At 32.2% G+C, this 15,843-nt stretch overlaps 1 protein-coding gene across 1 annotated transcript; it reads right to left on the reverse strand.

Annotated features, from left to right (window-relative positions):
• Positions 1-546: 546 nt before the first annotated feature.
• On the reverse strand, positions 547-4,258 carry LOC109175313 (ACT domain-containing protein ACR4-like). Its single transcript, XM_019324563.1, has 8 exons — positions 4,008-4,258; positions 3,113-3,185; positions 2,978-3,023; positions 2,763-2,877; positions 2,577-2,644; positions 1,672-2,265; positions 1,472-1,576; positions 547-1,113 (listed from the first exon to the last, which is right to left on the reverse strand). The coding sequence occupies exons 1-8, from the start codon at positions 4,009-4,011 to the stop codon at positions 775-777; spliced, it is 1,344 nt and encodes a 447-aa protein (XP_019180108.1). The 5' UTR covers positions 4,012-4,258; the 3' UTR covers positions 547-774.
• Between the last annotated feature and the right edge of the window lie 11,585 nt (positions 4,259-15,843).

Below are 15,843 nucleotides of genomic sequence, written 5' to 3' on the forward strand. Positions count from 1 at the left end.
TATATTAAGGGTACATTATTTATGTACGTAAGATACATTTTTTTAAAGTACTTTTTTAATATACTAAGGGTACATTATTTTATATAATATACCTTCAGTACAAAAGTAATGTACTTTTAATATATTAAAAATGTACCTGATATTCATGGTCCACACAATTGTGTGGACTATAGTCCATACAATAATTTGTCATAAAAAGTACATTATTTGAATACTGGAAGTATATAATTTTATATACTATTGAAAGTACATTGTGGATGGCCCTATCTGTGTTAACAATTGAAGAATTTTGGGTTAAACCTTCCAAAAATTGTCATTTTACAAACTAAACATGATGTCAATTTATAAATAATTCAGTGTGTTCATTCATATGCTACCACCCTATATTTAGGACCATAACAGATAAAAAAAAAAAAAAAAAAAAAAAAAAACATTTTGAATAGATTTCTTACTCCTAATTAACCAAATTTGAGCGTATTAGAGCTCCAAAAAAAACATTGACATGACCGCATCATGGCTTTCAACCTGGATTGAAATGCAATATCCCAATACAAAGATTTCTAATGCTTCATTGGATCAACAAAGTGAAACCAATTGACTATAAAAGGCTAAAAAGCAAGAAATCATGCATATTTACAATCAGTAGCTTAGCTGTGTGTTTGGGTTCTCTTTTTTGAGCTCAGGAAAATGATCTTTCAAGGGGTAAAATGGCGGATAAAGAGCAACAGAACCTAAAGTGAGGGGTTGAATATACAAGAGATGGAAGATTATGTTTCAAGAATAGGATCTAACTAGGCCGAAATTGCAGAAAGATCTGGACTTGAATATGCCACCAAAGAGGGACCTGGTTGGAGATTCTTGAGTAGGATTTTGCTCTTCCGGGTTACCCTTCACTTGCAGGATAGTCTGTCCAATTGTTTGTCTCACGGATTCTATGATCCTCGCATCCACCGGGTACCCTGAGGCATCGCCCACATAAAAAGTGTTGACAGCTTTGCCCCCTCTCGTTGCAACCTCAGCTCTAGTGACAGTAAGGCTGTTCTCCCGAAATATTCGTGTCACATTTGATAGCAGCCCAACTCTGTCTGTAGTGCAAAGTTCTAGCTTCAATCCCTGCAATATTATATTAAACCCAGAAAAAATTCAGTCAAAGTTGTCTAGAAAGCCTCCTATCCCCCTCGGAAAATCTCGGTCGTGTGTGTTATAGGCCTGTCTGCATCATTATAAAGAAACAATAAAAAAGCCAAGACTACATTATCTGTCAAAGAGGTGTCATATGATTATTTGTCACTGTTATGTTAAGTGATTATAATTGTAAAGAACATTATATTCCTGTAAAGCCAAGCCCCTAATTTCATGTTACTTTTCCCTGTTTTCTCCATATTTTGGCTTTTCATTAACCTTTAACTGTTCTGGAAAGTTAGGTGAATCATAATAGCATAAACATAAAAGTGAAATTATGCATTCTGACCTCGGATACCCTTCTTTCGATAGCTGCTTCGAGACAATGGATTACTCTTTGTCGTTCTGCATCTGATTTTACAGGGGAGCCATCGATATGTCTTATGCAGTATTCCTTCAAATCAAAGCACGGAATTTATTTATTTTAGTACAAAAGTATATAAGAGAGCAATATAATATTCATTTTTAGTTCGAGATTTTTGAAGGTACCTGGTAAGCTTCGGGTCCCTCAGCATCTACGTTGCCATGAAAAACGACATATTCCATGTCTGTTAAAGTGCAGATAACGTCAAAGAGAAGCTTTGGTCTATCCTTGCAACGAATTGTCACTACCGAGTAGTCTCTATCGTGCCAATTAGTAACGCTCACATTAGGCCTATCGGGATGATTTAACGCTTCGTCACTTGCACGTTCATAATCTCGGTCAGCAAACATCAGCTGGTGGAGTCTTCTATCGGTGTGAGTAGCCCCGTGAGTGATCTGCGTCTTAGCATGCCGAGATTTGTTGCTCCCCTTGAGTACATTGCATAAGAGCTTCTTAATCATAGACAACGTCTCGGGATCAGTAACTGCACCCCCGGTTTCCTCATCAGTTACTTGCATTATGGCTGCAGCTCGGGTGTTATGTGTCCAAACCTCAGCGTTCACCACGTTGCATTTTAGGTTGGTGAGGACCGCACTCACCTCAGATAGTAATCCGGGTCTGTCACTCCCGATCAACTCGATTGAGGTGTGGTCCGTTCCCGAAGTAACCCCAACCGATCTTCTCATAGACGACGCAAAGCAAGAATCCGGGCCAAGAGACTGAAAACAAAACCGTAAACTCAGTAGATTCATAACACAAATCCAAAGGCAATTTTTTCAACAATCATATTGCAACCAGCTTGGTTGGCGTGAGTGGCTGGCCATGCACTCTTGTCCCTTAAGAGAGATCAGGAGTTCGAATACTTTCTTGTATGGAAAAACCAATCTGGCCCTTAATTGGGGTGGCCCGGTGCAAACAGGGATTAGTCTGGGTATGGTACGGGCTTAAAGGTGCCTTCTACAGTTAGGGCCTGTTCAGGACACCTTATGGTCTAACCCAAAATAATAAAAATATTGCAGAGGCAACAAACCTTCATAATATAATCCAAAACTGCTTCATCCATTATTTTGCTCCCCTCTTGATTAGTAACATTGAAGACTGCCAAAAACACAGTTAAACAGAAACAATCAACTCAAACTTCACTCCAAGAATCTACCCAATTTCTTTGCTTTTTTTATCACCCTTTTCCATATCGTAAATTAAAGAAAAACATTACCATCCATGAACCATCCTCCATCAGAGCATATATACGCCTTGGTAATAATAAGGTTAAGATCAGTAAGAACTTGTACCACCTCCAGAAGTGTACCGTGTTTGTTAGCACTATCCACCTAAAATCGTACCCGAAAAAAAAAATCATAAAAGAATATTCAGAATAGTCAAAAAATGTTTCAGACTATAAACCAGATAAGAACCAAGAGAAAGGCATACCTGTATAACAGTGGCATTTTTGCAGGATTCATTGTCAATGACCACTCTGGCAAGAAGACAAAGAAAAAATGGAGTTAATGTCAGGGGGCAAAATTGGTATGGCATTTAATAATAAGTGATGAGAATAATTGTTACCTTGGAGGATTCATTCTTCTGATGAATTTCTCATACTCATCATCCATGTTCTTTGAGTAACTCACTGTAGCCTCTGAAGAAACAATTTAATATAAAAAAGTTCAGAGACCATTAATGCTCAGAAAAAAGGGAAAAAGTGAGAGAGAAAAAAAAAAAATCACAGAATCATCAGCACCAATCACATACAAGATACCAGAACCAAGAGTGAAAAGAAAGTAATTGAGAGTATGATGAACACAAGAGAAAAAGAAAGAATAAATAAATAAAGCTACCCAATAATGAAGATTTAGAAGACTAGAATAATCCAGATAACATAGCAGTCCAATTAAAGAGTCCAAGGTTACCAATACCAGAGAATCTCAATGGTTAATCTAGCAAAGTCTACAATTTTCTTCCAAGGCTATACTCCTAAGAAAGGTGTGAGGTGGGGTTAAGTGGGGGTGGTGGGGCTCTGTCTCTGTCTCTTTGTGGGAACCATTAGCCATTAAAACAGTCAAGAATAAACAGCACAAAACACACAAGTTCTGCAGAGTTTTGTGCCTGAAAGACAGCACAAAAACCCAACAAGCCAGTGGTTAGACACAACAAACATTCAATAATTACACAAACAGAAAACAAACACCACCAAATCATATAAACCATTAAGATAGAAAAAAAAAGTACTAACCAACCAACCACAAGTAAGAAATTACCACCAGAAGCTTAACAATGCCCATAAATAACACTTGCAGTTTAACATTACAACCAACAAGCTCAAATTGAATCACATAATAACAGCAATCAACTAAACCAATTGAGAACAACACTAAACCACCATTTTTTAAAAACTGTCAACTCAAGAGGCAAGCGCAGAACCAGAGAAAAGGGGAAAACAAAGAGAAGAAATGGCACGTACCCATTGCAATTCTTGAGGAATAGTGATCTGTGACACAAAGATCTCCTTGATTCTCCCGCCCCAAACAAAGACACTGTGTTGGAAATGAAGAAAAACAAAAAGCAAATCTTGACCAGGCCCCTTCTACAACCCCCCTCCCTCTAGGTATAAAAATTATTCAATTGCCTTGTATGCAACAGAGTTGCAGGGCACCATATAAAACACGCGCAGAAAACCTGCAACTTTCTAAGCACATACAGACCTTTCCTCTCCCTCCTTCCCTGTTCACTTCCCCAGCTTTCTGAAACTCTATGCACAATACATATGCATACATGTATAGATATAAATAGTGTGTATGTATAGGTAGGTATGTGTGGAAACTCTTCACTCTAGCTTTCTAATTTCAGTTTCTCTTCTAAAATCAGAGCTCTGCGCTTAAAAAGAAAGTTCCCAAAAACGAGCAAGGGTTGTGGGGCTGGGGTTTCAAGTTATTCCGCGTATTTTAGCTCTTGGCCAGGGTAGTTATGCCAGTCAGAAAGATGGGGCATGCTAAGTTGCGCCGTGGGTACTTTATATATATATATATATATATATATATATATATATATATATATATATATATATATATATATATATATATATATATATATATATATATATATATATATATATATATATATATATATATATATATAACCAGGGTGGTAGATCAAACGGTAAATGAGCTCTCTTTGTAGGGGTAAACGAGTTCAATTCACACAAGCAATGATTCTCCCTCGACCAGCTCTCAGCCTCTAGGAGCGAACGGGTGATTAAGGTGCGTGAGTGTGTACTTAATGTGAGTTGTTGAAACTTTAAAGTGCATTAGTTTTGTGCTTAAGGTGCGTGAGTGCGTACTTAATGTGATTTTATTGTTAAAACTTAAGGTGACTGTGTGTTTTGTGCTTAAAGTGCGTGAGGGTTGTGCTTAAGATGTCTGACTTTTGTGTTTAATGTGCGTGAGTTTGTTTTATGAATGTATTTTGCAATGTTGCAAAACACGCTAGGCGCCCCCTAGGCGCCAAGGGGGTGCCTAGCGCCTAGGGCGCCTAGGCGCCGATTTTTTATTTTTTTTTTATTTTTTTTAATTAAAAATAAAATTTAAAATTTAAAATTTTTAAAATTTAGTAATAAAACATAAGGTTTCTATAGTTATTTCTTAGAAATTATTTACAAAAGTGGTTATAAAAGTGTTCAAAAGATTTTTTAAACCATCTAAATACATAAAAAACTAAAATTAAGAGCTAAAGAAGTATTTTTTTGAGAAATTAGTGGACCAAATCGCCTTCGGCCGTTTGCGGTGGATAGATCTCGAAAAAATACGCGATTTGAAAAAAAAAATTGTTCAAATCGGACAACCGAGTCAAAAGTTATGCCTTCCGAAACTTTTCCGACATTTTCAAAAAAAAAAGAAAAAAAAAATAAACCGGAGGAGGCCGCGGAGGCCGTTCCTCGCGGCGGCGCAATGGCGCCTAGGCACGATTTTTGCAACATTGGTATTTTGTTTGTGTGTTTAATGTGCGTGTGTTGTGTACTTAAAGTGCGTCAGTGTAATGCTTAATGTGCATCCAACCGCACAGGAAGCCTCAAATGCACCTGATCTCTTCCATATATATATATATATATATATAGTTGGGTTCTAATGAGAACGATATCCTCATTTAAAAAAATACGAAATTAATTTTATAATTATTAAAACTTTCAAGTTTATTATTATAATATTTTGGCATTTTCCCTTTTTTCTCTTATTTTTATCAATCTTGTGCGCACATAAAGACTAGATTCTAATTATTGGGTTATGTTGACTGTGAGACTCGCAATTTACTTATTCAGTGCTTCTAAGGGGGCGTTTGGTTCACGGAATCTTGGATTATCCCAAGTAATAAGATTATCTCCAGGAAGGTAATGTGAGATTATCGGAATGTAAGATTACCATATGTGTTTGGTTTGTATTGTGGAATATAATATTACTTTGTTTGGTTAAGGGTTATATTTTAAGTTATATGGATTAATTTATAATAATGTCCTCAATAATATATATATATATATATATATATATATATATATATATATATATATATATATATATATATTATTTATGTGTGTGTATTTATTTTATTTATTTATATGTATGAATGTATATCAATGTTTAAATATTAAAAAACTAAATATATAAATATACACATGTGTATTTTATTGTATAAATATATTATTATTATTATTATTTTTATTAGTATTATTGTTATAAAATACTAAGGTAATATTAGACTTAGTTAACAATGACAAAGTTGGAATAATTCAAGGTAATCTAAGATTACCTAAGAAAATGAAGGTAATCAGATTACCTTGAAACATTACCGCCACATCAGCTTTCAGGTAATATAACATTACCAGGTAATCTCATAACTTGAACCAAACAAGGTAATATAACATTACCAGACTCAGATTACATAGGTAATCAAAGATGACATGAACCAAACGCCTCCTAAGAGTAGGATTCTATGAGTTTAAAATGAATCCAGAGAAGCAAGAATTACCGAAGTATAAAATAAAATATATTTCAAAAATTGAGGAGACAGAAGGAATTAATTAAATGGTGGAATTTTAACAGTTTTTCAGATTAATATTTATAACATTTATTTCTGGTTGATTTATCATGGAGATATTCAATTTTTGGGTAATAAGGAAAACTTAAAATTACCAATTGATGGTGTACATTAAATAAACATACTTCACTTTTATGTAATATTTTAAAAATTATATTGGGGAGGTAAATTGTAATAAAAAGACAATGTGAAATTACATCCTCGACCGAGGGGTTGGCAATATCTATTGACATGAAATATATATTATTTAATATGGAATTATTAAATATTATAATTCTTGTGGGTCTCCTAATTAGAAAGTGGAAATATTCATGACAAATTAAACTATTGAATATTTAGGCACGCAGGTTTAATAAATATGAAATATATATTATAATTGTAAATTATTAATTTAATCCATGATGCATGCCTCTATGTGAATCTAATTAGAAGATGGTAGTATTCACTGCATTAAAATGATATTTATTTTTAGATTGCATTTGTCTCTATATCTCATGATATGTGACTAATACAATCTTATAATGAGTCTCAGTCAGACCCATTTAATGACAACTCTTTAGTCTTAAAGATGTTTTAATTATTTGGGGTAAAAAAAATTAGTGATTAATTAATTGGGGTAAAAACTACTTGTAAAAAAATCTTGTATAGGCTCATTTATTAAGTAAACACTGTACCAAAGTTTGGGGATTAATGGGGTCTAGATGCCATCAATCACTTTGATTTTATACTCCATCTTTTCTTCAACCACACGTGACTTTTTGCATTATGAGGGAAATTATAGTTCTCTCTTTTTTTCTTTTTTTTTGAAAATGACATTTTTGGGCAAGACCTATTTTGTGATCTTAGTTGAGTAAAGGACGAACTAAAATCAAGAAGGTCAAAAGATAGGTAATTTCAATAAAGAGTTAAATTTAGAATTTTATAAGTACCAAATCAATTATCCGACCAATTCGACTAGCTAGGATTACTCCCAAACAGTTTTTGTTCTCTTAGTTATAACTATACTGTGATGTAAATTTAGTCTTTCAATTACTTATGATATAAACCAACATGGTTGGCGTGATGGTTTAGCACCTCGTCCCTTAAACATGAGGTTCCCACCCATGTGAATGGAGCAAATCATTTGGCCACTGTCTTCTGGCTATCGGCCGGAGAGATACCTTTAGGCAACAAAAAAAAAAAAAAAAAAATACTTATGATATAGATTTAATTATTCAATTGTTATCAAAATGTCATATTTGATTCCTTATTAGAGATTGAATTAGCTACTTTGTTAAGTGAGTAATTGATATAGATTCAATTATTATCAAAATGTCATATTTAATTCCTAAGAGATTGAATTTTTCTAATTTGTTAAGTCAGAGACTAAATTTACACTTCAAATTATTAAAACTAAAGGTACCTTATGTAGGGAGAATTTATGTAACATATTTTTCAATAGACAAATCCTACCATTATCTAAAATGGGGAAGAATAATTTAATATTTGGCAAGGTTCTATTGTCCTTTTAAAAAAAAAAAAACTAATAATGTTCGGTACATATAATAGTGAAATATAAAAGTAATATGATTTGAGTTCATATTCAATTTAATTAATACTTGAAAAAGGATAATTTATATATAACTAAACTACACTGTAACAGAGTCGGTAGTACTCAAAAAAAAAAAAAAAAAAAAAAGTCAGATCAAATAAAAGAGGTAAATTGCGAGATGTACCTCAGCAAGCTTATATACATCCTAATACTTGTGTAAAGTAATGCCCACACGAACCTTACACCTTGCAGCTACTAACAAAGTAAAACTTCTCAACTTATTTTGAATTAATTGATCAGTTGACACTTGTTATTTCTCTAGTTAGCAAAGAAGTCTCCCAGGGGAATCATTGAAGTCACACCCAAACGAATAAATTATTTCTATACAAAAGAAAAGGTTGAGAGAAATTATTGAGCTGAAAGAATTCAGATTTTTGCATAGATAATGAAAAGAAAGAATTCTAATTGCACTTATTGCTTAAAAAAAATAATTCATTTCATGCAAGCAAGAAGCTCAGCCTAACATCTTTTCTATACTTGCCAATATATAAGTTTTTTTTTTTTTTTTTTTTTTTTAACCTTATGCAACGGGCTAGACCTAGAGAGTACTGACAATATAATGATCGAACTCGTTTTGACATGAGAATCATACTCCACCCAATAGAATTTAATAAAGAGTTCACACAATAATAAAATGATCAAACCTTTTTGTAGGAAAATTCACTATATTTTTTTTGTACATGGTAGAGCTGAACATTTTTATTTATATTTAGGGCACATTTGGTTTGCAGGAAAATGTTTTCATTGAATTTGAGGAAAACTGACTTTTCCTTTGTTTGGTTAATAGAAAACATATTCTATAGCCACCCCCGCCCCCCACCCCACCCCACCCCACCCCACCTTTGGTATTTTGTTTTGTTTTTGTTTTGTTTTGTTTTTTTTTTTAATGGAAAACAAATAGGATAATTATACCATTACCAACTTTTTTAGATTACTACTATTATTGTTGTTGTTATTATTGTGTAGGGGTATAGTTGTCTTTATACTCGTTATTACTTAGAATTTCAAACCCAACTAAACAATGAAACCAATATTCCCATTAATTTATTTTCCACCGACCAAACAATGTAATCAGTCTTTTCAATAATTTCTTTTTCATGAAATTTCAATTCCATTTCCCCTCAAATATTTTTCACGAATCAACAAACTATTAGAGAGGGCATGTAAAAATGGTTGCTTTGATAGGTCGAATTAAAAAAAAAAAAAAACTTCTTGAAATAAATTGTTAATATTGGTAACAAATTATCAAACCATTCTAAATATTAAAAAAAGGCACATAAAATGCCTTAGAAGGGTAACATGATTTTCTTTAGTACAACCTACCTCTCATGTGTAATTTATAAATTTTTACACAAAAACAAATTTACATGTACATACCATAGAATATATATATATATATATATATATATATATATATATATAGTACGTGACTTAGATTTCCCTCATCATCGAACCCAAAAAAAAAAAAAAAAAAAAAAAAAAAAAACCACACAAACTAAAATTGACGCAAAAAATGAACCACATGATGACAATAGAAACTAGTTTAATTATTTTTCAAAATCAAGTACTTAATTTTTAGAGTGAATAATTTCTCCTGTTATTTTTTTTTTTCTTAAAAGGAAAAAAATTCTTATTAAGTATGGAGTATGGAAACGTAAAGGTACTGATATTTCTTAGGAAAAGTTTCCAAAGCCGGGAATTGATATTTCTTATTCTGATATACTAATTAGTTTATTCCTTTAATTAATTATACTAATTTTTTCAAAAAGCTAAGGTATCTACTACTCCGTATAACCTAATATTAAACCCTACAAATACTTCTCATAATTAACTATAAAATAATTGTATAAAACCAAAAAAAAAAAAAAAAAAAAAAAAAGTCTCTACTTATAAACCAGAAACCCTAACAAAAATAATGTATTGATTATTGTTTGATTATGTAAAGCAGTAAATTATACATTGTTTGATTTATTATTTTAAATAAAAAGATGCTATTAAATTTATGAATATTTATATTATATTTTCAAGTACAGAAAAAAAAGAGGGAATTTTTATAAGTTAAAGAAAGAAATAACGAACATTGCAACTGTACTGTACAACATATTAAATGACGACAGTGTCTATGTAATGGGTTTTAGTGCCTGCACATGGTTTTGCAGTCTGATTCTTAACTTTTTGGCTTAAAAACTCACCGCATGCAATGGGCACTATTAATTTTTTATTTTTTATTTTAGTGAAATAAGGCACTATTTTTTTTAATTACCCGTCAAATCTTAGTTTTCATGTGCATATAAGATATTTAATTTAGAATTTTTAACATTTTTACCATTTTTAATTATGATATTTTAAGTCAAGTGCAGAACTAATTACGCTAAATTCTGGAGGCAACCTATAACAATTCTTTGATTACGTATTTGAGGTTTTAATTATAGAAAATTTCAATTTTGGTCATATGACTATAGAGGTCTTGTTAATTTCAGTCCTTGACTTTTAAAAATGTCAATTTAGTATCTTAACTATGCAATTTTTGTCAATTTTAGTCATTCCGGTCAAATTTCCGGTCAAATTTCGCTGGAAAATTTTAATAGTTAAAATAATGAGGGTATTTTGGTCGTTTTACGCCTCTTTTCTTCTTCTCCGACGAGTCCATCTCTTTCTCTTCCGTTTCCGGCGTTCTTTCTCCCTCTAAACCCTAGCTTTAATATCATAAGCCTCCTTTCCCCATCATCTTAGTTCATTGCATTCACTGGAAACGGGAGAGGAAGGGATGGACTCGCATGGGAAGAAGAAAAGAGACGTGAAATGATCAAAATACCCTCATTATTTTAACAATTAAAATTTTCTGACGAAATTTGGCCGGCAATTTGGCCGGAGTGACCAAAATTGACAAAAATTACATAGTTAAGGTACTAAATTGACACTTTTAAAAGTCAAGGACTGAAATTAACAAGACCCCTATAGTCATATGACCAAAATTAAAATTTACTCTTTTAATTATTAATATGAGCATATAGCCATTAACGTGCAATCCAACTACCAGCTTAGACTTTTAGTTGAGATGTAGCACATGCTTCAATTTGGTATCAGAGCCAACCCAAAGGTCATGAGTTTGAATCTCAACGTCACTTGTAGGTGACTACGGTTTACCGGTTCACGTGTTGCTTGGAACCCACCGCACACGTAAGGGGGCGTGGCTAACGTACAACCCAACTACCAGCTTAGGCTTTTAGTTGAGATGGAGCACATGCTTCAATTATTAACATCCCGCACTACATGTTTCTTCAACCAGTTGATGATTAGTATTTATAAATTGAGACTAATCTTGTTCGTGCCAAGTAAAACTGAATTTTAAAATTGCTGCATTCTTAGAATATACTTGTGGTTAAGTTAAAAAAGACTCGTGTCATCTCATTTTCATTTATAGGTACGAGTTAGAATTATTAATTTTTCTAAATAAACAGTGAGCATTGGAATTGTGAAAGGCATGGAACAGTAAATATTGGGTGATCTATGGAGCAGGGTAGGGTGGTACGTAGAGTTGCACACCAACAAAGACGCACACAAAAATGTGACTGGTTGGGGTCATGTCTCCCCTACCACATGCTGCTTCTGCCTCCTCCATGTTTCCACTTTTTTTTTTTTTTTTTTTTTAAATAAATAAAAGAGAAGAAAAACGTTGAAGAAAAAATTAAATTACTTTAAAATCGGTAATTCTAACGATGTTTGTAATCAAATAAAGACATGGTCCTTTCAGGGGGAATTTCAAAAATCTGAAGACTATCATAAGTACGATTACCACAATTTGTCGACCGATAAGTATAAGTATTGACTTCTCAATGAATATGCTTAACTGAACAATGTTGGTATTTATTCACCAATTAACTCTTTGATTGTCTCTATAATAAACTCATGGGAATACCATCTCCGTATATCCTAGTTAATCTTGGTGACACCAAACGGTCCCAGCTAGCCTAGACGGGCTTCTCGCATTACCTTCAATTTATTTTTTTTTTAAATTTTTTTTATATAACCAAAATAAGTTGCTTCAAGTAGAAGTAGGTTGGGAATGTATGGAGAAGTCTTAGGGGTAAGATATGAGTACATATACTTTCAAAACAAAATAATAATAATCAAAATAAGAGGGAAAACTTCAAACAAAATAAAATTTTTAAAAAAAAAATAAATTATGATTTCATGCTTGACTACTTTTCTCTATAAATATGACAAAAAAGCATTCAATTTTAATTAATTAATTTATTTATTATACTCTTGATCACGGTCCTTTTCTTAATCCATATATTTCTTAATGAGTATGCAATCTAATTTAAATAATGGACAGGATCGAGAAATACACAAAGTCTAAGCGTGTAAGGTGTCATCATCTCTCATCTTTACACCAAATAAAATATTAATTTTGTTTTCAAAGATAAAATATTTATTTTGGGAAGTGTGATTGACAAGAAAATGAGATGAAATAGTCATAAAGAGACTCAGGGTTGGTACTACAATATAATAATATATATTTTAGATCATTAAGATCCATGCATGACCATGTGTTATCATGTGTGTTTGACAATTATTCAGACTTACATATATTAATGAACATATAATAATAGTTTCATTTTTTAAAGAAATGTTTTTAGTGATTGTTTACCCCATTTGGGAATTACAATGTTACACATGGTCATTGGTATTTCAATTAATAACCTTGAATATTTTCTAGATTAGGGGTAGGGCTTTCCATATTTGTTACATTAATACATTGGAGAATGTATTAAATAAGCAAAAACTTGTCTAATTAAGGATTCATGAGTTGCGTCATGTTAAGATGAAAATGTAATACTAATCGAAAATAAATTACAGCATTTGTTATTTATAAAGAAAAATGTAATACTTCATTGGTACCAAAAAAAAAAACAAAAAAAAAAAAACAAAAAAAAACATATCCATTATACCTATAAAAGAGTTTTCGCTACACCTATACAGGTGTAGCGGATTTCGGTGTCTGTGAAAGTGTCTGGCTTTCAAGACATACTCTTACATTATCTTTTCTTTAATTACTTTCTCTCTTCCATTCCTTAAAAGTACACCAAAAAAACCACTGCTGTAAATTATAAAATTTCCGACCACCTGAAAATGATCTTAAATCAAGTCGAAAGCCTTGTTCCGACCACTTTTGGTATCCGGAAAAACCTTTGTTGCTATTTCTGATCACTTTTTGCTTTCGACTTGATATAAGATCACTTTCAGGTGGTCGGAAATTCAATAATTTCCAGCAGTGAACTTATCAAGAACCACTATTGTAGTTGCCCTAAGTGTCCATGATGATTCTTGAAATTTGGAGGGGGAATAGAGGTGCAAAGTCTAATGGATTGGCATTTCTTGGTAGCTAGCTAATGGCCGGGTGAGTTGAAGAAACACAGATGCTAAACTCCTGGAACTTGTCTGCTGCTGTGGATCACAGCTTAGCTTTCAAGTGATGTCCTAATCAGCCCTCTCATTTAGGATTGAATGACATGCATTATATTAAATGGAAAAATAAAACCAAGGATGTATAGACACACACATGATATTTCTTCCATTCATTTTTATTTTTTTCTATATGAAACATATCATGATCAATCAAGAATATGATTTGATTGATTTCCCATGTTCACACATATACATGCAGCCAAAAAGTAATATATATACTTAAATAAAGTATTAAATGTTAAGGAAGCATTAATTTGGGGTCCTTAGAGTTCATTAGTTCTATTATTGAAGGTTTTTTGTTAACCCCGACCTTAAAATTTGTGAAAAAGATAAATTATGAGATGTATAATGTAGGGTTAGGAATTTAATTTCATTTAGCAAACTTAGCTTTGACTCTATTAATTGAAATTAAAGAAGGTGATCATCAGTCTGGTCGATCGAACGTCAATTTTTTGTGAGCAATGACAATCAATAACAATTAGCACACGATCGACAAAAGTGCACTTATTAGTGACCAACAAATTACAGATAAATTAAACTTATTTAATCAATTTAATAAATTAAATATTTAATTACAACTTTTAAAAGTTTCCCATAAGAAATTTTCTCTTTGCAATTCAACCTAGCCTTCATGAAATGGCTCCAAACATGTCTCTTTTAGTAATCTCCGTACTAAAGAGGGATTTAAATCAAACTCCACTGTCTACCTAAGCTAGGTCAAAGCCTATAAATAAAAGCACCAATTGGACTTTCACGACTTGCATAGTAACAGTAATTTGTCTAATACCTTTTTGTCCTTTTCTTTAATTTTTATCTTAGAAATCATCATTTTCAAGGGGTTTTTATATAGTTATTATTAATTTGTATATTTTTGCACTGCCATATTCAATCACGTAGGTTTTCAAGGTCGTTAATTTTAATTAATTTGTTGACTATAATCAGTAGTAGTTCGTTAGAACATGGTTGCATTCTAGCCTCATATAAAGCTAGGATTAGGGATGAGTGGATATCATATTTAATTTAAACCGGGCCCTAAGACAACCAATTAAGTAGGTATATATATATATATATATATTTTGATGTTCTAATGAGACCAGGCTATTTTCTCTTTGAGACCGTACGAACCAACATGAATGCACACAAACTACTACAAAGTAGATTGTGTGCATTTGTGTGACTGAAATTTTAGATTGTGTGCATTAATGTATAAGTCCGTAACATCTCACGGTGGAAGTATTAATTTTTCTTTTTAAAACTGCGATAGTATCAACTCCACAAGTTAATAAAAATCTAGCTGACTTTTGGTTGGAGTCAAAAATCATATAAATATTTATGTATAAAAGCGCATAAAAATTAGATATCGAGCATTATAGTATCGATTTATTTAGGTACAACCACTCATATTATGACTAGTTACATAAGATATATTGCAAAGACAATCTAATACCTTCTTAAAATATGTATAAACTTGTACTCAATACAAATTGGTACAATACAAATCCACATCTTAAAGTTTTTTTAAAAAGTAAAGAGGTTGTTCGATCCCATGACTTAATGTAGTAGTTCATTATTTGACTTGATATCATGATTGAAGGCACTACGGTCTTATATATGGGCTGATTGCGCTACTCGTTGATTTACCGGCCTCTTTGGTGATTCTATGAATGAAATTTTGTAAGTTTAGAATTAATCTAAGAAAGTTGGAATCATCTCAGTATAAAAAAAAAAAAGTTAAAATAAATTTAAAGAGGTTGTCTTTGAGAAATCGCAGTTGGCACGTGACATGCGGCAGTGAGTTGAGGGGACCTTTTCATGAATTTCACATTTTCACGTTATGGACGAATCATGGGGTTCGATACTTGTGGGCCATATTTCACTTTGATTTCCTTTTTCATTTTCGGTTTTTTTTTTTTTTTTGTTTTGTTTTGTTTTTTTTTTTTTTTGTTTTGTTTTTTTGTTTTGTTTTTTTTTTGGTTTTTTTTTTTTTTGGTTTTCACAAAACCATTGGGAGTTGTCAAGAGCCATATTGTCGTACATGTGGCAGCTCACATTCCACGTCATAAAAGCGCAAAAGATGCCATGTCGGACTGCGAAATTTCTGACATCATTATTCACCTTTTCTTCCCACTTGGTACCATGTTTTTTCCCT

The sequence above is a fragment of the Ipomoea nil genome, unplaced genomic scaffold (genome assembly GCF_001879475.1).
Source record: "Ipomoea nil cultivar Tokyo-kokei standard unplaced genomic scaffold, Asagao_1.1 scaffold0688, whole genome shotgun sequence".
NCBI lineage: Eukaryota > Viridiplantae > Streptophyta > Magnoliopsida > Solanales > Convolvulaceae > Ipomoea > Ipomoea nil.

Coding starts and splice junctions, on each gene's coding strand:
- LOC109175313 (XM_019324563.1), bottom strand. Junction 3,024..3,112: donor AGAAGAATGAATCCTCCAAG/GTAACAATTATT, acceptor TCTTCTTGCCAG/AGTGGTCATTGACAATGAAT. Junction 2,266..2,576: donor TTTTGGATTATATTATGAAG/GTTTGTTGCCTC, acceptor TTTTGTTTTCAG/TCTCTTGGCCCGGATTCTTG.